This window comes from Eubalaena glacialis, chromosome 8 (genome assembly GCF_028564815.1).
Source record: "Eubalaena glacialis isolate mEubGla1 chromosome 8, mEubGla1.1.hap2.+ XY, whole genome shotgun sequence".
NCBI lineage: Eukaryota > Metazoa > Chordata > Mammalia > Artiodactyla > Balaenidae > Eubalaena > Eubalaena glacialis.
Window position 1 is genome coordinate 112,792,338 of NC_083723.1, and position 25,527 is coordinate 112,817,864.

Below are 25,527 nucleotides of genomic sequence, written 5' to 3' on the forward strand. Positions count from 1 at the left end.
GATAACTCTATTCAGGAAAATCCCAATGGCAGATGTTTTTGATCATTTTGATTACTCAATGAGCTTACATCGCCCTTGATTCTTCTGCAATATAGTATGTGAGGTCTCCACGCAAAGATAGATAATCATGGTACCTACCTGTCCGGGTTATTGCAAAGATTAAAGAAGTCAGTGCCTGTAGAACACAATATCTGCAAATCCACCCTATATTCACTCCTATAAGCCTTATCAAATTCATGGATTTTCCCTAATTCTATATCAACATGTACCGGCCATTCATAAAGCCTCAAGTCACTTTCAGCAGACCAAATGTGGTGACTTTTACAGCAGATAATGTGTTGTACCAAAGCTTCTAAAGGCCAGAGCCTAAACCAAACCGTGTAAATAAAAGAACCAACCAAACCTGCAAGGAATCACAGCTGGCTGCTTTATGACACAAGCAAAGACCCTCAGAGCCAAAGCAAGAAAGAGCCACCTTTGCTATGAAATCCACATGAAACTGTTAATGGGATTTATAAAAAGGGAGAGAGCTCACAGCAGCTAATTCATTCCCTGCAAGATACTGTGATGCATTCAACAAGGTATCACTGTGGAAAGAAAGGACTGAAAGCTCAGCATTGAAAAAGAAAGAAAGGATTTAATTATCTGACACATGAGCATAGTGCAATTCCTGTTCAAACAGAATTGCAGCTAAACGGGGTTATTTACCTATTCAAATCACAAACAAAACTATCTTCAATAGGATCATGAAAAGAAGGTGTGAGACCTTAGGGAAAAACTCCTCAGAAACGGCAAGGATTTACAAAGATTGGATATTAAGCTCTAAATATATACATAAAAATTTTAGAATTGCAAAGTCTCTGTTAAGGCTAAATAAAAAGGTTGTCGCTTTCTGAAAAGAACAATAAATGTAACAACAGGGTTAAAAATTTATAAAATAGAAATGCATTTTGAACAGTAGGGGAAACCATCAAAAATACAGATAATCTTAGAATGAATGTATTTTATGTTAACACTCTTCAGAGATACATTTTTAAAAACCTGGCATTCCCTTAAGCATTAATTTTAGGTTTACTGACATAATCAAGACAGTTTGTCAAATATTCGCTATCTTTCTATCAATTTATATGCAGTCTTAAGAAACAAATAGTCTGAAAAAGAAACTGTTCCCTAGAAAATAACACAGGAGAAAAGCCAGGTAAGCTTGGGTTTGGCAATGACATTTTAGGTACAACATCAAAAGCATGATCCATGAAATAAAAAGTTGATGGAGCTGGACTCAATTAAAATGAAAACTTCTGCTCTGTGAAAGACACTGTTAAGAAAATGAAAAGAAAAAACAGACTGGGAAAAAAATCTTGGCAAAACACATATCTGATAAAAGACCGGTATTCAAAATATGCAAAGAGCTCTTAAAACTCAACAATAAGAGAGTCAATTAAAAAGTGGGCAGAAGATCTGAACTGACATCTTACCTAAGAAGATGTATAGATGGCAAATAAGTGTATGAAAAATGTGCTCAATGTCATATGTCATTAGGGAATTACAAATTAAAACCACAATGTGATACTATTACATATCTACTAGGATAGCTAAAACTGAAAAAACTGGACAATGCCAAACGCTGGTGAGGAAGTGGAGCAACAGGAACTCTCATTCATTGCTGGTGGGAATGCAAAATGGTAGAGCCCCTTTGGAAGAGAGCTTAGCAGTTTCTTACAAAACTATACAAACCCTTACCATGTGATCCAGCAATTGCACTACTTGGTATTTACTGAAATGAGTTGAAAATTATGTCCCCACAAAAATTTGCCCATGAATGTTCATAGCATCTTTATTTATAATTGCCAAAACTTCAAAGCAACCAAGATGTCCTTTAATAGGTGAAAGGATAAACAAACTGGTTATCGCACAATAGAATATTATTCAGCAACAAAGAGAAACGAGCTTTCAATCCACGAAAGATAATGCAGGAAACTTAAATGTATATTGTGAAGAAATAAGCCAGTTTCAAAAGGCCACATGTTGCATGATTCCAACTATATGGAATTCTGGAAAAGGCAAAACTATGGAGATAGTAAACAGATCAGTGGTTGCGAGGGGTTTGGGGGAAGGGACTGATGAACGGGTGAAGCACAGGAGGTACTTAGGGAAGTGAAGCTATTCTGTATGATACTGTCATGGTGGATACATATAATACCTCTGTGAAAACCCATAAAACTGTAGAACACAAGAATGAATCCTAACGTAAAGTATGGATTTTAGTTAATAAGAATATATTAATGTTGGTGCATCAGTTGTAACAATGTATCACACTAATGCAAGATGTCAACAATAGGAGAAACTGTGTGCTGGAGGCTGGGGGGATAACAGGGGGATATATGGAACTCTGTACTTTCACTTAATTTTTCTGTAAATCTAAAACTTCTCTAAAAAATAATGTCTATTAATTAAAAAAAAAAAAAAAAAAGCAGGAGAAAAGGGGGAAACAAGAAACTGTTCCGAGTTTCCCTTAAACAGATACTTTGCTGATACCAGAGAATACTGACATACAGAAAAATAAACTTGCTTTCTTAGCCATAGTGTAACCACTATTCAGAAAGTCAACAGGATGATGGAATAAGGGGCTGGACGAAAACATCAAGGAACAGAGGTCCTGGACCAGAGGAAGGAAGGAAAGCCCTAAGGGAGGATGGCAGGGGACAAGTGGAGTCTTTCCATTTTACCTCGTTAGTTCCGAACGTGTCAGGGTTATCAGGGCACTAAAATTCTAACTTGATGGCTGACGATAATTAAACAGAATGAGTTGGCAATATTTCAATCCAATTTTCCCCCTGTGTACCATAGCTTTATCGTACGACAACCTGTCATTATTACCTGCCCACTGTTCACCTGGAACCAAGAGGAAAAATTAATGGGCATATTAGCATTCAAAAGGAAACATAACACCCTAAGAACTTTCTATCTCACCATGCCATGCCTGGGTCTGTCAAAGGTTTCACCACCCCTGGTGCCTGTGATTAAAAATGATCCTAGAGTTTGAACTTCATGACTTGAGCTGAACCGAGTCCTCTCCACGGTCAATTTAAAATGTCACCCATAAGATAAAAGTAACTATGTAGTTTTCATTGCATTTGATTCGAGGATAATATTCTGAAGATGTGCTTTCCAGAAACTAGCAGGTTCTCTACAAATATGGGTTTCAAAGTACAGGTCAAATTCTGCTATTTATTCTGATGGTATACTACCTAAGAAGGCAACCCAAGGGACATACAAGTCACGTTTCTTTTTCATCCTCTTACGTACTTAATAATAATCTTGAATAACAACTTGTGGTATGCATTTTCATTTAATTTGGCAAATGTGCATTGTATATACAAGGGATTGTGCCAAAATACTTTTCAGGTCCGCAAGTCATTCACTTAATTACTCAGCAAACAAATTTTAAGGATTTTCTCCTGCCAGGGACAACTCCAGTGCCAGGAGTTGGGCATATAATACTAAGGAAGACACAGTACCTGCCTTCAAGGTGTCACAGGGGAGCGTGAAAAGGGGAGTGACATAAAAACATCCTACTGATTATACACATTGGACTAGGAAGGCTGATAGTCACGAACCAAGTGTGTTTAGGACTCAGGAGAGCTACACATTCCCCAGAGCAGGATCCACTTTCATAAGGAGTTATTTCCCAAGTGAAGAAAACAATGACATTTGACAAGAGACACCAGAGTTTTTCTAGACAAAGGGAATTCTCTAAGTCTTAGATCATCTTTAGACTCTAAGAAACCAAGGCATGAAAAGAAGCAAATGTTCAGGATTGAGAAAGATAGGTAGGTGACGAGTAAAAGGGGGTGAGGCCAAGGCCAGAGGCTTGTTTTGTTTTGTTTTTTTATGCTAAGGAGTTGGGGCTTTATTCTCAAAAAGATTGGCAGATGCTAAAAGGTTTGCAGCAGAAAATGGTTTCAAGATTTACATTGACCTAGGGGGGCTTAATGTTGCCCCTAACTCGACTAAACTTTAGACAGGTTTCTCCCTGACTGTAGGCCCCTGACCTCCCTTTTCGTAGAGTACTTACTTTAGAAGAGTCTCAATTATAAATTCTTTCTCTGCCCCTTTGAGAGGGAAATCTTCTCCCAGCCTTCTGCCAGTTCTACAACCCCGGACATCTTTCCCAAAGACCCAGAACCCATCCCTTTGACATGTAATCGTTCACGGAAGATAGTGCTCCTGTTCCTAGTCTCTATAGGTAGCTAAGAAGTGACAATTAGCAAACACAGATAGCCTAATCAAACGGCTAAAGTCCTCTAGCACTTTTCTAATTCGCTCACCCCAGTTATCAAAAAGTCTCCCGCCTTTTGTTACAGCAGAGTTCACTTTCTCTTCCCCATTGCCACTGTCCTGACCCCTATTGCAATAGTCTTGAATAAAGTCTTCCTTGCCTGTTTAACTTGTCCATGTGATTTTTCTCTGACAACATGTTAGAAACATCATTGGCAGAGAGGTGGAAGGCAAAGGTGAGTGGCAGGAAGGTGAGTTGGGAAGCTATAGCAGTAAATGAGATGAGCAATGCTGGAGTCTGGAATAGAGGAAGACAGTAAAGATAAGGGAGAGACACATGCGGGAGATGTTACGAATCAGCTCCATAATGAAGTGGATGGTGAGAGGGAAGAGGAACCAGGGTGATTCACAGCTGTTCAGAGTGGCCACGGCAGTTACAACCTTCTCACACACTTGCCTGACATCACGGTAGACGGTGGCCTGCTGAGCTGGAGAGAGGGAAGGAAAACCAAGAAGGCAGGAGAGAGGGAGGGTGGGAAGGGATAGGTGATGGACATGATATAAGAGTTAAGTGGCCCTTGGAAAGATGGTTGATAAGAAGCACTTACAAATGCCTCAAAGGCAATTGATAACACCGAAAATATCTGAAAGGGATTTCAGAGTTAGAATATTGTTACAGGCAGAACTGGGGAGAGAATATTCTCAAGCCTGGAGGGAAGGGGAGACTGTAACTCCCTAGACGTCCACCCAAGGCCCAGACCACATCATCTCAGGAACTAAGAGTAATGGATCTTTTTCTTCTTATCTTTCCAATCATCAGCATATAGCACATGATGAATGGAAAGGCATAAATGAGAAAGAGAAATCCAGAAAAAAGAACGTGGAAGCAGTGTTCTGAACAAAGATGAAAGAAGTCAGAGGGAGAGTGCAACCCGATCACAGCTAATATGCTTAACATTGCATGAGTTTTCTTTTTTTCCTACTCTGGATACATTTGGTTCACGCACTACCAGTAATAATAGAAGAAAGTAAAGGCAGAAGGTCCAATACTATCTTCTAGTAAATAACAGAAACCAAAGGTGCAGGTCAAACAGTTCTAGAAAATGTCATCATCTTCCAACTTAATCTGAAGGTTTACTAACAATGACGTAAAGTTCTATTTTTGATGAAGGGAACTCCATTTCAATGAGGATTCCTAATGTCACATACAGTGGAATTCTAGAACAACAAAATGATTTATAAAATTCCTTGGAGTGCACTCCCAGTGTTAAATGTGATAGAAGCAATTAACTGTAAGGTTCTAGAAGGCACCTGACAATGGACATTAGAAAACAATATAATTTTTGTCCAGGTACATTCATTAGGAAGGTAATACTCGCAAAATTCCGAGATACAGGGAAGAACCACCATTGATAATTTACTGCCAGTGCTCTAGTATTTGGGAGGAAGATAACAAGCACTTAACAGTGACATGGAAATCCCGGCTACATGGGTTGGCCAGCCAAATACATGTGAAAGTCAAGGTGAAATATTGTGTCCAAAAGCGAAAAGATTCATAACCAGACCCCAAATTTAGTTAAATACTGTACTCAAAATGATGTTTAGGGACACTGGTTCAAGTCTCTTTCACAATTTTAACATCTTACTGTCAACTGCACATGATGGTAATGGGCAAGGTCACCGACAGATATTGGAGAAACATTCAGTCGTGCAGCTCTGAATTTGAGCTGACTAGATACATGTCATGTGAAGAATAATAACAGAAGATGTCCTAAAATCTGTTATAGGGACCCAAGTCTCTTCGTGAAAGCAAAAATAGTAAACAAATTATATATAGACAACTGCCGTGTAGAGATGTGAACTAGGGCAGTCTAAAGAAAACACAATTCTAGCATCTGATAACCAAGGGAATGCTTTAATTCTGCTTATCAGTGACTCCAGAAGAGGGGCAGTGGATCAGTGATTCAGGAAGCCCAGTAAGTATTAAGAAAGAGTGCTTTCCACCAGTATGAACTATGAAAGGCCTGAAGCTTTTATTTACATAACTAGCAAATAAAATTGTGGTTCTAAATCATTCTGTAAAGAGGTTATTTTCAGACCAGCACATATTTCTGTCCTTGGTTCTGTTCAGTTCAGTATCTTTATCAATAAGTTGGATCAACATATAGAATAAGTATCCATCTTGTTGAGGATCAAACTCTGGTGTTATCTCTGACGACAATGTTCGGCTAGAAATAGCCTGAAATTTATATTACCTTGCATTCAGATTTCCAATTTTAATTACTCAAATTCCAAAAGGAGAATATTTGGCTTGATAGTAGTTCAGGGCAAACAGAACCTTTAGGAAAAGGTCAGCACTAACAGTTTAGGTTTCCACTTCCCTTAACTCATTCTGCGGCATCTAAAGAAAGTAATTAGCTTATATTCCAATTCCCTGAATTTGGAATAGCAGGGAGGTCAGGCCAAAAGATACAAAGAGAGAAACTTGGGAGGTTAGTGATACATGAGCCTAATTCCTAGTACCTAGAACGGTGCTTGGAACATAATAAGTGTTCAATAAATAGTTGTCACATGAAGAAGGGAATGAATGGACTCAAAGATTTGGGTGTGTGGGTGGTTACATCCTGGCCTTTTAGTTCAAAAATCACGTGCCGAGTTACACAGACAAGATGGTGCTTTCAGAACAGATGTGCCTCCCGCAGATCCACGATGGGATGGAGGCCCTCATTCCCTCAGCCACTGAAAAGTGCCGGCTCTGCTGACAGCTCACAGCTGAGCCCCTCTCTAAGAAGGATGCAAGCTCACTCACCGTTCGCTTCCTCCCAGGGGACAGCCTGAACGATCTCCAATAACCCTAGCCTCAGTTGGGACAATTCTAAATGGCGATCCCAGATCCAAATGTCCCTGTGGGAGTGCTCTGCTGCAGTCGCATCACAGCTCAGTTTGCCCCTCTGCCCACTCCTACTCCTTGCTCTCCACATCCTCCGTTCCCTCTTGGAGAATCTCCAGTAAACCTCCTAACACATAAAGCTCAAAAGCCTCAGAGTGTGCTTCCCAGGGAACACAAACAAGAACAAGAACTATGACCCCAAATTCTTTCTTAAAACACATTTCTGTAGCATGGACATATATACACTACCAAATGGAAACTAGCTAGCTAGTGGGAAGCAGCCGCATAGCACAGGGAGATCAGCTCGGTGCTTTGTGACCACCTAGAGGGGTGGGATAGGGAGGGGGGGAGGGAGACGCAAGAGGGAGGGGATATGGGGATATATGTATATGTATAGCTGATTCACTTTGTTATAAAGCAGAAACTAACACAACATTGTAAAGCAATTATACTCCAAGAAAGATGTTAAAAAAACCCCACATTTCTGTAAGTGCACAGCTATGTCTTTACAAAGCAGGAGGGTTGTGGTTAGAGAGTGTACTGGATTAGGAGAGAGGAGATGTAAATTCTTACTAAAATCCTGTCGCAGCTAAGTGAGCCTGTGTGAAGCCACCTTTTTAAGTGTCCCTCTGATGATGTCTGCAGACAGTGTATGCGACAGCCCTCTGTAAACTAGGAGGCACTAGGCAGACACTAAGTGTTATTATTTAGTATTAAATATGATGTCGTGACTCCGCAGTGGCTAATGCCACACCAAACACACATTAACATAATGAAAGAAAAAGTATCAAATCTATACAAAGTTCTTAGAAGAAAGTCTTCAAAAAGAAACGTAACAACCATTTGAGTTCATATCCCAGAGCTGGCAACCTGGGAAGGTAACAACAAAACGGACTAGGTTGGTACATAAGCAGTGAGAATTAGTCGTTATTTGTGTGTGTGTGTGTGTGTGTGTGTGTGTGTGTGTGTGTGTGTGTGTGTGTGTGTGCTGTACACAGGATAAACCAACAAAAAGGAAAAATGTTCCTTTGGGCAAGACTTAAGAATATACCTGCAAATGATGGTTCTCATTACCAAAGGCTAAGTTTTAACAAGGAAAGAAGAATAGAATATCAGTATGAACACTTTAGGCTATTTCCTTGTCTGAGACCTAACATCATTAGCATCTAATAAAGCACAGCTCTGGAATCCCTTCTTATTTTCTTGTACACAAAGCAAGGCTTTGGATCATAAACAGAATTAGATAATGAAGGGGATTATATTAAAAATAAGATCATTGTCCTTCAGCCTAATATTCCCCTGGTATCTGAGTCTTGGAAGTTAGCAAGACAAGGAATGCACTCATGTATAAGCCAAGAAGACCCCCAGGAACTGACAGGTCAGGATCTCCATGCTTATGAAAAAATCAAGGAGTTCAAGGTTCCAGATCTAACGTGCTGCTCAGCAATTCCTCCCAGGCCACTCACTGTCTCACTCTTCAAATGGCTATTTCAAACTTTCCCTTTTCTTTTTCCCTGAACACTGATACACTTTCCTTCCCTACTGTTAGCTAGTAGGCTTGCCCCTTATGTCACTGAGAAAATAAAAGTAATCAGAATAGAACTTCTGTTTCTCCCTGGTACCAAATCCCCCAACCTACCTGCCTCTGTACCCACTCCTCTGCCTTCCCTCCCCATACTCTGGGGGACTGTCCCCACCCCTCCACTGTGCACTGGACCCCATCTCCACCTATCCAAAGGCATTGCTCCTGCAGCTGGCCCTCTCTCTCCTGAATCAAGTTCTCCCTCTCTAGTGGACTGGCCCAGCGGCACACACACCAGCCTACACAGCTGAACTAGCTTACAAATTAAAACAACAACAACAACAAACCTGCCTTGATTCCACATCCAGCCCCCATTCCATTTCTCTTCTTTCCAGTTAAACATCTCAGAAGGGCAGTCTATGTGGAATCACTTCCTTTGGTCCCATTTGCACATGAACCTACTCTATTCACCTTCTTCCCTCTACAACCTCTTGCGAGGTTACTAATAACCACCCTCTACCCAAATCCAATGACCAGTTCTTAGCGTGCATCTCCCTCCACCTTCACAGAGCATTTGACCTAGTTGTCACTATTCATTTATAAAATGTTCTTCTTCTCTTGGCTTCTAACCAGCAAGCTCTCCTGTTTTTTGTTTTTTCCTAGCTCACTCTGTGCTTCTTGGTCACCCTTGGGTCCTCTACATCTGCCCCAACTCTATGCACCAAGTTGCTGAGCCCAAAACCTCAGAGGCATCCTTGATTCACCCTTTCCTCCTACACAGTGCAGCTAATCCATCATCTGATCCTACCAGCATTACCTCCAAAACAGATCCAAAGTCCAAGTGTTTCTCCCCAACTCTGCTACTTCAACTCCCTCAACTTCCAGCACGCGTCTCACTTGGAATATCATGTGAGCCTTGTATCTGGTGCGCTGATTTTTACTTTCACAACCCAGCAGTCAATTCTCCACTCAGCAGCCAGAATTATTCAGAATAAATGCAGACATGTTATACTCCTTCTCAAATAATTCCTGGAACTTCTCATTACATTCTGAATAAAACTCAGAGCCTCTCCATGGCCAACAAGCCCCCTCCATGTGCCAGCCCTTTCCTACAACTTCAAAATGACTTCATACCCTTCTCCACCCAACTAACCAGGTTCCAGCCACATGAACTTCCCTGTTGTGCATTAAATAGTCCAAGGATGGGGCTTCCCTGGTGGCGCAGTGGTTGAGAATCTGCCTGCCAATGCAGGGGACACGGGTTCGAGCCCTGGTCTGGGAAGATCCCACATGCCGCAGAGCAACTAGGCCCGTGAGCCACAACTACTGAGCCTGCGCTCCACAACAAGAGAGGCCGCGATAGGGAGAGGTCCGTGCACTGCGATGAAGAGTGGCCCCCGCTTGCCCCAACTAGAGAAAGCCCTCGCACAGAAACAAAGACCCAACACAGCCAAAAATAAATAAATAAATAAATAAATAAATAAATAGTCCAAGGATGTTTGCACCACAGGGCCTTAGCACTAGCTACTCTCTCTGCCTAGGGACACTCTTCCCTCAGAAATCCAGGTGCATACTCAACCTTTACTTTTAGGTCTCTGCTTAAATGTTACCTTTTTAGAAAGTCTCTCCCTGATCACCTTATCAATAATAGGATCCTTTGTCATTCTTGCATTATTTCCCATTATAGCACTTACTGCTATATCACTTATTCACTTGTCTATTTCTCCAAATGGAGTATAAGCTGTATGAGGGCAGGCACTTTTCAGTATCCCCATCAACTGAAGTAGTACTAGAAATATGGTAAGCAGTCAATAAATACATGGATTTATGAACAGATGATTTATTTGGGGGGTAGAGAAAGATCCAAAACCAGAAAATTGTCCAACAAACCAGAGTCTGGTAAATTAAGGTAAAGTCAGTTTAAATACAAAAAAGCATTTGAAATGGTATTGTGAAAGATTTAAAAACAAGTATGCTATTAAAAATATTTTATAAAAGAAAATAACTGCTACTTGGAAGAAACAGGGATCATAGTGATTAAATAAGTATTCAGAATGTCAGGTCCTTAGAATTTTCCTTAAGTTTCTTGGGCCTCAGTTGCTCTATATATAAAATGGGGATAACCATGCTACCTAGTACACAGAGATACTGGGAGAATTAAATTATATGATATGTGTAGAAATATTAAGACATTTGCTAGCTCACAGTAATGGTACAATATGCATTAACTACAATTATTTTTATTTATTAGCATTACATTTTTATTAAGGATAAATACAAGATACAGACAAAAGACAGGGGAGAACAGTAAAGGAAACTAAACACAAAACTCTGAGTAAATGTCAACTCATGAAAATAGAAATAAACATAAACACTTGCAAAGCAATGGACAGTGCCCTTCAGAGGACAGACTGACATCATTTAACTCCTCAGATTTCAAACGGAACTCCTACCTCCACCAAATGGAGGCCTAATCTCTACTGAACGGCCCTGTTGTCAACTTGTTAAATGATGGGGAAAGATTCAATTTTAGATGAAGCAATCGATAGGGAGAAAAAAATCAGTGTTTTTAGCAAACTCGTGAAGCAAAAGGCACTTAACACGTTCTGATGCTTGCAATCATTACAATGAATGATGGAGCCTTAAAAACTTTCCTAAGTAAACACATCAGGAGGAAAAATTTTAAGTCCTATGTAATTTCTACAGGGCTAAACGTTATTACCCTATAGTACGCCCTGAGGAAATAGAGTTTAACCACTGCATTTAGCAGATAAGGCAACTGAAGCCTGAAGAGGGTAAATGCATTGCCCAAGGTCATTCAGCTAATTAGTGGTTAGACTGGCTTTTGTCATGCTTGCTTGTATATTCCATCCCTTCCTTTAGTTATTTAAATGTTTACTAAGAAAATAGATACATAGTGTTTCCTTAGTTCTATCATAATCCTCATCAAATGAGAAAAGGCTCATTTGATGAGCTTTTTCAGGGATTATTTATGCTTTTCTTTTTCCACCACTGTTTGCTCAGAGTAAGCACTCAATAAATGTGTATTGAATAAATGACACTGTAATGTTACATGTCCTGGTTTCATCTTTCAATGCCGAGCATCTAGGGTGATATCCAACATATAACTGATACAAATGTATAGTTTTTGGAAGCATGGATTCATCCATGAGTGAATGGCTCCACCATTTTGGCATGTTTATCAAAGGCAATTGAGTCATACATAAAAACTGAAAACAAACAAACAAAAAATCCAATGATCCACATCCCCCCATTCTGAAGATGAGTGAAACATGGTGGCTCACTTACGAAGAATAGCACAGGGAAAGTAAAAAGACAGGAACTTTACAGTGGAGAAACCGGGCAAATACAACCTTAACCAAGAGATCAGGTTACCATCACAAGCATGTCATGTGGGAATCAGGTAACCCCTGATATGACGGGATAGGAAGGGTACTTCACCTCTGCAGTATTCTTTCTAAGAACCTACAACTCCAGTCTAATTATGAGTAAAACAACAGATGAAGCCATAATAGGGGATATTGTACAGGTCACTGGCCTGTATTCCTCAAGACAATCAAGGTCATGGGGGTGGGGTGTGGAGGGAAGACTGAGAAACTGTCAGAGACCAGAGGAGACTGGGATTAGTTAACAGTAATGAAGCAATATCAGTTTCTGTGGCAAATGTACTATGGTAATATAAAATGTTTAACAATGAGAAAAACTGGGTAAGAGGTATGTAGGAACTCCTAGCAGTATCCTTGCAACGTTTTTGCAAATCTAAAATTACTCCAAAATAAAGTTTATTTTTAAATATTCCATGATGGATAGCAGATGATGCACTTAAGAGAATGTATAAGGACTTAAGAGAGGGAGTTTGCAGATATCTGACCAGATCACTAAACATGGGTTTCACAGGTGTAAATACCTTGCCATCGTAGCAGTCTCTTGTACCAGCTGACACAATAAAAGTAAATCAAATGATTACTTATATTTTCTTTCCGTAATCTTTCTGTAATATATACTAGTGTTTTCAATTCTATTTTTGTAAGTAAGAAAGAGAGTTGGAGGGTGGCGATGGTGTGTGCAGTTTGGTGAGAGGATATATATTAAAAAAAAAAGGGCAGCTGCTCTGAGCCTGGCTTTTGGACTTGCAGATTGAAGGGCAATGTCACAGCAGTGTCTTTTGGAATAGCAGCTCCAACAATCATAGCTACCATTTTGGGAAAGCTTGCTAATGTTGCCAGACTGTGCAGCGGGGCTTTCATATACAACATTACATTTAACCCTCAGCACCCTATGAGGCTGCAATTATATTCTCGTTTGAGAGATGAGAGATTTGGTCATCAGTAAAATTACTTTGTCAAGGTTGCAAGTGAGATTCAAACACAAATGTTTCTGACACTTCTACTAAGTCATTCAACAGAAGACAAGGAAATTCCATTAGGACAACTGCCTAAATATCTAATTAGCCACAATCATTAGTCTTAACCAGATAATGATATACTGAGATATTATCCACTATATAGATATAATAAATTGTAAATGGCCAGATAATATCCACGGTACTGAGATACTGTATGTAAAAGGGTTGTTGAACACTGTATTTGATATACAACAAATGTTAGCAGTGCCCCCCACCTTATAGGCTACATCTGTTTTCAATTAGTTCCAAACTGGTTTTTACTTTTCTGCTTTAGGCCCTAGACTCATATGAATTATCATGGCCATTCAAAAGTGCAGAGTAAGCTGATGCCAGAAGTAAAATTTAGCCAGTTTACCAGAGATAGAGTTACATCTTGGCCAGTATCAAGTTATTCCAAATATAAACATATATGTCATGTGTCAGTGAAACTCTTTTGTACTTAGAAATATAAGAAATTTAAAAAAACTGATTACCCTTTGCCTAGACTATATGATTATATGCTTTATTAAGAACTCATTTATATACTTCATTCTGATTATGGAAGTGAGTTTCTGCTATAATTATTATAGATTTACTTTAAGAATTTTTTTTAATATGGCTACTTTCTCCTTATATTCTATTTCAAGTTGAATAGACGTTCCTCTCTTGGACCGCATAACCATTATCTTGAGGATTAATAATTCATAAATCCAGTGAAAAAACTTTAACTGGTTTAAGCAAGTCTGAAATTTACCAACAAAAGCAGGAGAGACTGGCAAAGACTAACCCTCTCTGTGTTATTATTTTAGAGGAAATGCCGCCAGGTGAGTTGGGGCTAAATGGAAGGGAGACAGGAAGTATTTAAAATACTATAGCCATCTTTCTCTCTGCCAAAATAATCATGGCAATGAAAAGGGCTGCCCTCCTGTAATTACCACGGAGTCCTGCCTCACAGACAGAAGCAGGGCTTTGTAAGACAACAAACATCTGAGCTTGTAATCTAATATGAATAATGATCCAGACACATGAGCAAGAGTCTATTAAATGGTGAAGGAAAACAGCCACATGCTGCCTGGATGAGTCACTTGGTGTATCATCAAGAAAGGGAACTAATTTTTTGAACCCAGTAATGCAGGACTGCTCTAGTTTGGACCTGGATGTTGACAATAAATGAATGACCGAAGAGGATTCACCCCCTTTGTTCTTCCAGGATGCAGGTCAGAGCACATGCCTAGAGTCCCTTTTATCTAGATGTGTTCTCTCTATTTCATATCATTAATGCTTCAGAAATAACCTATTTTGGCATGCACTGCACATTTGGATTTGAACTGGTTTTTGCCTTCATACTCAGTTTGCGTTGTCGGCCTTCCCATGAATCTGTAGTCACTTGCAAGTTGGAGCTGGGGAAGAAAGGATGAGTGTGAATAAGTCCATAAACCCCCAAGGACAAACTTTCCCGAGCAACCACAATTGAGAAGCATCATCACCATATATTAAATGTAGAATGACTGAGTTGGCTGTTTTTACTCCTAATTCATATGTTGTTTTCCTCAAATCTTTAGAATGAGATAATGCTTTGATTCCCTCTTTGAGAGTTTCTTTGTTCTTTTGGGTCCCAAAAGACATGGCTGAATTTATTGGACTTATATTTATACCAAGTCACTTCCCCCAATTTGATATAAGAAGTTTCCTCACATAGATGTTTTATCACAAAAGAGATGATAAGCAGAGTACTTGCCAGGAAATGTCATCTTGTAAAAACTCAAATCATAATTACCTCTGGCAATAGTGGACAGATAATGCCCCAGAAAAGATAGAAGAGGTCATTGAAATCCACAGATAAGCTTCAAATCTCATTTCAGCCAAAAATTTCAAAAGCTTCCCCACTCCTAACTGACTCTCCTCAGAGTTGACGGTAAGCTGCAAAATATTACTGGCTTGAGATCCAGTCTTTTTTTTAGTTTTTCAAACTTGTAAGCTATTTGTTTAGAAGTTTGTAAGAAAAAGAACATAAAACACCATTCTTTATCATTAGTAGCCTCTAAAAGTCAGCTTAATTTACACTGTAGCCACATCTCCCATTGCAAACGTACAGGTCCACCACCTTATCTATCGGTTAAATTAGATTTTGTGCTAGCCTGGCCTGCATAATCTCATGTACATTAGAAAATATAATCTGCCATTGGCAGAAGGGGGAAATGCAGAGGCTCAGGGAATTGTTCCTCCTCCACCTCAAAGCATTCTTACCAAAGGGAACAAGAGTGAAGGATGGAGCGAGAAGGCTGGGGAGAAGCTGAAGGATATTGACGTTTACGGAAAAGGATGAAGAGAGTTGAGGAAGCTGAAGCAGTGAGAGAATGGAGAGAGAAATTCCATACAGGATGCCCTGGTAGGTTTAGTGCCTGAGTTACGGGGGAACCGGATCCTTGCTCACTGTCACCTCCAGATCTGAAAGTCCCTGCCCCACCCTGAGACTGTCCCTGGATTTCGGGACTTCCATCCAGTACACCCCACTACAGATCACAGGTTCAGGAATCAAAGCTCAGAAATGTGCCCCCTACTCCACTCCTGCCAGTTTTAACTATTTGCATCTTCTACACCTTCAGGCAGGTCCACACTTGGGGCCAGTTTGGGTTTTAGTTCATAAATCTCTGGTTCTATACAACACTCCCTTCTCTCTGTTGGCATCCCTGCCTGTGCCCTTGGACACTGGCCCTCATCTTCTCTGCCTTTACTGCACTTGACTACTGGCCCCCACAATTAAGAAGGAACCCAGAACCCTAATATCCAACACACCTGTAGTCTTAACTGCTTCTGGCTGACGTTCCCCAGTTATCTCAGATATTTTCATGGTACAAAGATCTAAAATAGTGACTAGAATGTAAAAAATGCCAAATAAATATGGAATGATGAGCAAGGTGAACTAACAGTTATATACATTTAAAGAAGCACATGGAAAATACGAACACTGAAAAGGAATTTGTATGTTGACTCAACTTAAGGTTTCAGAAGCTCCGGCACCTCATCAATGACTCATTTTACCATGACACTTACTATGCTGTGGGCCTTTCTTTGACGTCATACAATCACATAACAGCTAGAAGTGAAGGACGTGTGTTCCCAGATAACTCTGTCACACTGGCATGAAGAATGAGGACAGTATTTGGTAATGCAGCCTCCAGGAAGAGACGTGTGCTGTCTCAAGAATTTTCTAGATGTTACTATACCATGTTGTATCACCATCATTCTGCTCTTCTCATTTTAGGTAAACCTGAGACTAAAATGGTTAATAAACCAAGAGATCCTAACGTGGCATCAAGAGCAGAACTATTTTATTCTGATTTCCTTTTCTAGTTCCATCTTCTTCAGCCCATATAGCATCACTTGGGGTTCACATGTTACTACACTTCCCTTCATTTCTTTAACCATGACTTTCAGACACAAGATGAATCTATCCATCAAACCAAGGAGGACCAAGAAGCTGAAAGCAGGCTGATCCCATGATATCCATTAGGCACTTCCAACTTACAAGCTTCCCGGAGTTTCTCTTTGTCATAGTGGAATCCTTCATAGTCTTGTAAACTGATTTTGTTCACCCGGATCCTCAGACGGTCTGGGACAGACTGGGGACTGCAAAACAAGAACCGAATGGTCAGATATCAAGGAGAGAATGGAATTGGGAGTCATATGCACCTGGACGGACTAAAGGCAATATCATCTCTTCTTCTGATGAAGAAAGAGTTCACATTCAAACCAGAATCATGGGATCTTGATCAGAATACAGCAATTCTCTGGAGAACACTTCTCTGGAAACCTCAAGTTTCTGGAACGGAGGTAAGAACATGGGAATAAGCAGAAAAAGCTTCTGGAGCCCACTCATTTTTTTTTTTTTTACTAACTTATTAAAAACTCCAATAAGATTCTGTGTTCAGTTCCGCAATAAATTAGATACAGCTAATCTGAAGTGCTGAGAAGTGGTGTAGAGCTGGAAAGAACTGCTTTAGCAAATATGCCCATAACAGCTTGGCTCTCAGAAGAGACAGGAAAACATAAAAATCAAACCAAGAATCCAGAAAGCACAGGGCTGAGAATGAAATGGCTCCACGCACCTCGAACTCCCTGGGGGCACTTCTCAGTCAAAGCAAATTACAATAAATGCTGCCCGTGATGGTGCCACTGAGGACCCCAAAATGGAGGAAAAGTGTTAAAACACGTACAACATGCATTCTTTAGGAAGAGAGTGAAGTATTTAATTCATTTTAAAGGAATTCAAACTGGTTCAGGATAGACAGTGAACAATTAAAAGGGGGTCGTACCAAACTTTCTGAAGCATCCTATTCACCCTCCGAATGTTTTTTACCTGGATTCCTTGGATGTTTTTAACTAATATTTTCAAAATAGTTTAATCATGGGCATTAGTCGAGTGAAATAATTTGATCTTCATCATCACCACTATGGAACAGTACATTTATTCAATATATTAATATAACACAATCCCCATTTGTCTTTATTGCTTCTCCTGTCTTATATTATGGGGTAAAAGTCCCCATTGACTGAAGCAGAAAGAATCGCATTAGTCCTCAATTCACTTCAGGAAAAGAAAGAAAGGAAGGAAAGGAAGGGAAGGAAGGGAAGGAAGGGAAGGAAGGGAAGGAAGGAAAAGAGAGAGGGAAAGAGAGAAAGAGAAAAAGAAAAAAGGAAGGAAAGATGAGAGAGGAGGAAGGGGAGGGAGAGAGAAGAAAGAGGAAAAGGATGGATGGAAGGACAGAGTGGTACTTTTAAAACATTGTCAGGATACCTCCACCCCAACCTCAAACACACATGCAGTCAGACACACAATTTCACTGCAGCTCTGGAAGAGGGAGAAATAATTTTAATTTCATTCTCTTGTCTAAAAACTCATTTTAGGGCAAAGTATAACAACTCCTTCCATACCTACTCCAACCTAACAGGCACTGGTGAATAAAACTGACATGAGTAAGTTGGGATGGGAGATATGGTTTAAAGCACATTTGTGAATGAGCAGAACAGACCTTTAATATCACACATACCCACACCATTTACAGGTAGGGAAGCTGAGGTTCAGAAAGGTAAAGTGATTTTAAGGTCACAGAGCTACTAAGTGACAGAGCTGGAAGCAGAGTCTTGGACTCTTCATTCATCCCTTTTATGCTCCTTCTATTACACGATGCCAAGAATCCCACAGATTGACAGCAAAGCCACAGAGCCTGGATTAGCAGAGTCGGACGATCCCTAAGTGATGCTAAGACTCTTCGGTCAATGAACAATCGACAGGGGGCTGGTTAAGTAAACTGTTGGTACAAACAGGAGAATGCGGGGCAAATATTACAAATGAGTGTCTACCTTTAGAAGAAAGTCTGAGTACAATACATTGTTAAGTGAAAAAAAAAAAGTCATCGAAAATTACATATGGCATAATCTCCTTCATGTGAATTGTGGAATTTAGGAGTTTATAGAGAAGTGTCTGAAGAAAATGTTCAGGAAGCTGTTTGAGATGGTTACCTGTACATGGTGGGATTTGGGGATTATTTTACACTGAGTATCATCATTTTTAGAAAAATAACATAATTATTTTAAAGGTACATCAATAAGTAAATAAATGGTAACTCAGGGCAAGAGTAAAAGTAAGGATTATATCAGTGTTAGGTGTTAGATGTAAGTAGATAGGAAAGAATTATTAACAGAGTAACCACACACCGTTCACACCAAATGCTGATTTTGAAATTAAGAGGGGCCTGATCTTTTTTTTTTTTTTTTTTTTTTGGCTGCACCACATGGCATGTGGGAGTCTTAGTTCCCCGACCAGGGATCAAACCCGTGTCCCCTGCAGTGGAAGCGCAGAGTCCTAACCACTGGACCGCCAAGGAACTCCCAAGAGGCGCCTGATCTTTTCAATGTCAAGTTCACTCCAGTGAACTGCAAAGATTATAATTAGCAAATACTCTCCTGCAAGCGTAGCAGATAAGAGGGAAGCTGGAAACATAGAACGCAGTGGCCCATCATACTCTGCAACAGGGTAAGAGAGAGGGCAGAGGCTGAAAGAGCTCCGCCAAAACATTTTTTGAGGTAACAGCAGATCTAGTGGCAGTGAGCTCTGGTCCTCTCCAGTGGGCTGGAGTCCAGAGCTGGCTATGGCAGCAGCTGCCAAGTCTGAAATGGGATTCAGAGAGTGACTGCAGACCAGTCCCCGCACCCCACCTCCAGCGGGCTCCCCGTGGGCTAACCAGTGTGAACCACCTTTCTCAAAATCCAACAGTGACTGCTCTCTGCCCACACACTTCTGCCTTCCAGGTTCTCATCTGGACCCACTGATTCCCACCACACACTACTGCCCCCTGAACCACAGCCTCCCACCAATCTTATAGAACTTTCCAGATCCCAAATGAATTCATATATTATCTCACTTCATCTCCAGAATGGAAAAGAGTGGAGACTCTCACTAACCAGCTGACACTCTGTTCCTTCCACTTCCTACACATCCACTCTTCTGCTCTCATCTCCCATCTTCTCCCAACAACCTACAACACATCCCACTTTCCCACCAGTGGCAGCTTGCTTAAAACCAGCCTTCTGACTAGGGTACCTGGTACTTGGCCTGCTATCAAATGGTGCCCCAGATCAGGCCAATCAGGAAGGTTGAGAACATTCACCCAGAGGGTCCCTGATGGAAAATCCCTTTGAATTACTCTGGACCCTGGTATAAAGAGTAGGTACAGGAGGCAGCTCAGCAAAGTGGTTAAGAGCTCAGACTCCAGGTCAGACGGACTGGATTGGAAGTAAAGTTCTTCCAGTTACTGGTTAATCAGGAAACTGTGCTTCAGCTTCCCCATAGGAAAGGTGGGGATAATAACAGTATTCACCTCACGGGGATGTTATGAGAATTAAGTGAGTCAACACAGGTGATGTGCTTAGAAAAATGTCTGGCACATTGTAAGTGCTCGATATTAGGTATTATCGGTATAATTATTATTCTGAAGCTTGTTCTTTCAGGTAAGGTTCTGCCTAATAAACACTAGCATCTGCTGCTGCCAGGTATTGGAAGGAGATGAGGGCATATGCAGGAACTCCCTAGATACTTCTAACAAGCTGCTGGGCTTCCTCCGGGGGCAAACCGTCTAGCCTGGCTGGTGTCATGATTCTCCTGGATCTTCTCCCACTTGGTATTTTACAGGCCAAGCGATAACATGAAAACAGACAACTAGAACATGGGGGAGAAAAGTGCACAGAGATTAAATGAAAGCCAAGTAATTCGATTGTGTCCCTTGATGGCAAAATATATTAGTGTCCCATTAATGGCTGACCGGAGGTGAAGGATGACAAAGCTATTCCTTGGACTCTGGGGAACAGCATTGCCATTAGTTTTCTAAAATTAAATTTGGCCAAGAAAGTTAGCAGAGCATAGAAGAGACAAACAACCTGGTAAAAATGGATTTGCCTTTGTGCCAACTTCTACCCCAAGCTACTCTATACTAATTTAAGCTCTGTATCAGGGGTTCTAAACCTGACTTCCATGGGACCCCTCAAGGTCCCTAAAAAGGACTCAGCAATCAGTGAACGTCCTTTAAAATCGGGACAATGGCCCCAACCTGTCACCTTCTCATGAATTTCCTCTGAAACATCAAGAATACATTCCTTGTGTAGAGTGGAAGTTGGTGGCTCTGAACTTAACTCCCAAATATCCTCATCATGACTTTCTCAAGAACCGTAATAAAAGCACCTCTCGCTAAAGTCACTAACAGGGGCCTTAAAATCTCCAGACTGTACCTTCTCTCTCCACCTATGCACACCTGTTACACTGAGATGCTGGAGGGGGCGGGGTGTAGGTGCAGAGCCGTCAAGACAACTCCCTGAACACAACTTACATCTAATTCTCGTCATTCTCTGCTACCCTGTAGTTCCTGCCAATAGACTTTTTTATTTGACTCTTCAAAGACTTTCAATCCATTAGTGTCAAATTCCTTCCTTAAGCCTCCAACCTTCTTCATTCTTTCAATTTCTTTACTACACATTGTCTCTCACAGACTGATAAAAGACTCCTCTCATCCCAGTCTCCTATGTACAGACACCCCTCATGGATGGAAGGGATGAGTTGGGTGCTTTTGTTCCCACTTCCAGACAATTGACATCATGTAATCCCTTCTTCTCATTGGAAACACAAATCACCTGGCAGTAACACCACTTAATGTTAAGACAATATAGCACAGCGCATAAAGCAGGACACAGAATCAGGAAAATCTTAGTTCCAATCTGAACTCTCTCAATTAACACACCTTTGACATTCAGAGCTCTAAAGTTACCTTCTCTAAACCATTTTCTGATCTGAAAACAGGACTAATAGGAATATAGTGAGAACTGAATGAGACGATGCATGTAAGGCAGATAGCACACTCCTGTAAATAGTAAGTTTCCAAGTATAATGTATTGTTATTTTGTTACTGTTATTAGCATCCTGATGCTTCTTCAATTTCCACAGGCCTTTTTAAAAAACTCAGTCCTGAATAGTAATATCACAGCAGAAGCCATAGTCATAGCTCTAAATAGGAGTTAGTAGATCTCAAACCTTAGCAGGATTTGAGTCTGCTGACATGGGTTGGGAGACAAGGTTCAGAGTTACGTAGCCATCTATCGTCCGTTGAACGAGAATGCAAGTGGGGACTGTGAATGTTTGCAAGATATTCTACTTACAGATATTAAGGATATAAATCCGAATTCACATTACAGAGGACATCCTTAAAGCTGTATAATTATTCTACATTTTGTACCTCGCAAAAGTCCTGTTTTAACATTTCTTAAATGGTTCAGCGTAAGACCCACCCCTAAACTACTATGTAGACTCATCGGTTTTTATGACAAACTATAATTTAACTGGGTCTTTGTTACTCATATATAGAGTTTTCCTTTGCAAGGTAGAAAAGCATCACAAGTCTCTTGAGGCCTGATATAATAATAATAATAATAATAATAATACGGAGGAGGAGGAGGAAGAGGGGAAGAAGAAGAGGAGGAGGGAGGAGAGAGGAGAAGAAAGAGGAGGGGAAGGAGGAGGGGCAGGAGAAGGAGGAGTAGTAATAGTTGTAGATTTAATTTCTTTTGAGAAATGTAAATGTGAGATTCTATTCAGTCGTAACCTAGATATAATAAAGGATGTTTCTAACCAATCTTTAATAGAATTCATTTGAATTGGCTCTTGTTTTATGAATGGACTTTTGATTAAAATATTAATTTCTAGTGTGAATTCTTGGGATGAAAGACTATTTCCTCCTTGCAGCTCCAGCACCTAAAATAGAGTCTGGTCTGTGTTGTTTACAATAACAAATAAATGAGTGAAATGTAAAAAAGTCAAATCCTTCGGGGACTCTCAGTGGCCCTGAGGCTTGAGCACAGTGTGGCATCAAACCATCCATGAGATGCTCTCTAGAGGCTTTTCTCTTTGGGAGCCCCAGGCAACCCCTGCTTTTGGCTGTCCACTTCTGTCCTTTGTCCATCTGGCTCTCTAGATCTGGAGGTAAATCCATGCTGGATTATGCTCTCTCACTCCCTTGCATCTTATCTCTAGTGGGATCTGCACAAATAAAGAGGGAAGAACTTACAAAAAAAGAGGATGCCCCTGCCCGAAAGGCACATAAACCGTTTCAGGACTGCTTGTTCTTTAATTAAATAATGGTGAACCAGAAACATTTACCACCAATCCTCTCATCAGCTATCAAGCTGGGCCTTATTAAAATATAACTATACTCAATGGCCTTCCCTTTAGCAATTTCCTAGAAATTGCGTATTTACCCTGGGACATTTCCAAACTATGACTGGTAATAACTTATCCAAGAACACATCCAAGTGGGCCCCTTTACATGGAGCAGTAAAACCAAATTGAATCAAGGCTTCTGAACAGAGATTAAAATGGACTTTTGACACCTGCCGAGTTCAGAGAGAACTCTAATAATACAGTTGTCTCCTGCCTGGAGTAGAGAACAATAAGTCAGGACTGTGAAATAAATTGTAAAAGGGTTTTTGAATTTGGAACCAAGGATAAACCCAAATCACATCAGCAGCAGTCAATCACGACCTCCTACCGTCCGACATGTTTTTCTGAGAAAGTACCTTTAAAGGTTGTTAATTCTTTTTTGATAGAAGTTCACTAAGTTCTTGGCTCCTTAAGACATCCATTTGTGAGGTGGCTAATAGAATATGCCATAGCTTACAAATTATTTGAGACAGCTAGCCTGCCAGATCTCCAACAAGATAATGGAATTAAAGCATTATAGGGTTGGGAGAGATCTCAGACGTCATCTAATTCAATATTTGCTATTCCATCTGACGCCACATTCCCCTATTCCATCTTCAAATGGCTGCTCAGCCTCTGCCTGATCCTTGTCTACTTGTGAGGTACAGGATGGAAGTGCCCTATTCTTTGTTTAGATCTCTCTAAGCATTTGTAAATTCTTCCGAAGAATCTAAATCGCTCTCCCTCCATGGTTTCTGTTTATTGACTTTTATTCTACTATTTGGATCGGAATTGGGTTTTAAGTCACTGAGGTAATCAGCCACAGGCACTAATGGCAAAGATATGTAAACTTTAAGCACTAAAGCTAGGCATATATCAAAGAAATGTTTGCTGCCTTCATGGCTAATAAATTAAAAATAGGCTACAAGTAGCAAACATCAAAAAACTTTTATGCCATTGGTTGAAACAAAACTTCATCTTTAAAGTTTCTTGAGATCTTCAAATACACATTGAAATGCAGATTTTCATGCTTCTGTTGAAACTGGAATACATTTCTATGCTTCTGAAATTGTAATAAATGAATACATGATAGAGTGAAATTAGCATTATTAGGTTCCTGGCATTTAAAGGAGAAGCAAAGAGGACGAACTAGTAGTGGCTTTACTTGGTGGCATCACAAAGCGGCTGGACCAGTACAGCAGTTTCATCATTTCTGCCATAAGGGAAAAGAAAAAGGCCAATAACCTTGACCAATATTTCAAATTCTCCTTACCACCCATTTGCTTTTGTGGCAGTGACTGCCACAGCTGCTAAGGACTCATTCAATTCTGAGACTTTTATGTGGAAACACCCCACGTACACTTAATGTTACAACTTCCGGGTACCAGAGACAGGTTTATTTTTAAGTCATGGAAGCTCAAACTCTCCTCTCCATAAGATCTCACAGTCTCTTCACTTTCTCCTTTCCCTTTATTCATGCATTTTAAATTCCCTTCCTAGTTTTCACCCTAATGCTCCCTTCAGCAGCATTTCACACTGTGGTTAACTCCCTGCTCCTTGAAGCTCTTTTCTCTTGGATTTCAATCCAAAAAACACTCCTGGTTTCCCAACTACATTTCCGCCTGCTCCTTCTTTCTCCTCCTCTAAATATCTTCCAAATATGGATGCTTCTCTACCCCCTCCACTAAAACCTTCATGGACCAAGACCAAACTACTATCATCTTGCACCTAAACTAACTGTGCCCCTGGCGCCCGTTTACACCCTCATCACACTGCAGATGCAGCAGTCAGTGTGAAATGTAAACGTGATCATGACATGATGATTTTGTTACCTTCCCTTATACTCTGTACAAAATAAATAAGCTAAAAGGATATATTGTACAGCACAAGGAATATAGCCAATAATTTATAATAACTACAAATGGAGTATAATCTATAAAAATTCTGAATCACTATGTTGTACACCTGAAATGAATATAATATTGTAAATCTCAATTAAAAAAAGAACTGAATGCCCAGATATCTATATACATCTATCTTTACATCTCCCACAACGTGTATTAAATATGAGGCTTTCAACATCTGTAAGTTACTGCTTCCCATCTAGACTTGCTACTTCTGCAATGAGAAAAATGATTTTTCACGATAACTGACTACATTATTCGTTCCACCGAATCATGTGTTATACATATCGTTCATCATTGTCCAGGATGAGAACCACTCAACAGAATTTGGATCAAAGGAAAAATCAGTTCCCATTACTAAAGCCAACAAACAGGGAATAATCTCAATGCTCACGTATCTTATCATTGCTGTGCTCTCCTCATGTATGGAGTTGATTCTCTGGCTTGCCTCTGGTTAATGTGAGTGGAGAATTTCTACCTGTGATTAGATACCATCTACAGATTTAAGTCTTATGAAAGTGGAATCTCCTTCCCTGATATTTGCTGAATTGGTAACTAGGGATGACAACCTTTCAGGAAAAAAAGAAGTCTTAGAATAGGAGTTTTACACCTTAAGTTCCCACTTATACTCTTTTTATACTATTTTATGCTTAAAATGTATACAATTTGGAGTATATAAAGAGTATAAAAATATCATGATGAAAGGCAAGGAAAACAAATACCACAGGAAATAAAGAGGGATGGAAATCAGAGGAAGAGAGAATATGCATTTTTGTAGTAGAATCC

At 40.2% G+C, this 25,527-nt stretch overlaps 1 protein-coding gene across 2 annotated transcripts in view; it reads right to left on the reverse strand.

Moving 5' to 3' along the window:
* Window positions 1-25,527, reverse strand: part of DGKI (diacylglycerol kinase iota) — a 452,274-nt gene that overhangs the window by 101,390 nt on the left and 325,357 nt on the right. For both annotated transcript variants that reach the window (XM_061198082.1, XM_061198081.1), the window contains one exon: window positions 16,625-16,725. In XM_061198082.1, coding sequence (XP_061054065.1) covers window positions 16,625-16,725 — 101 coding nt within the window. The remainder of the gene's footprint in view (window positions 1-16,624; window positions 16,726-25,527) is intronic.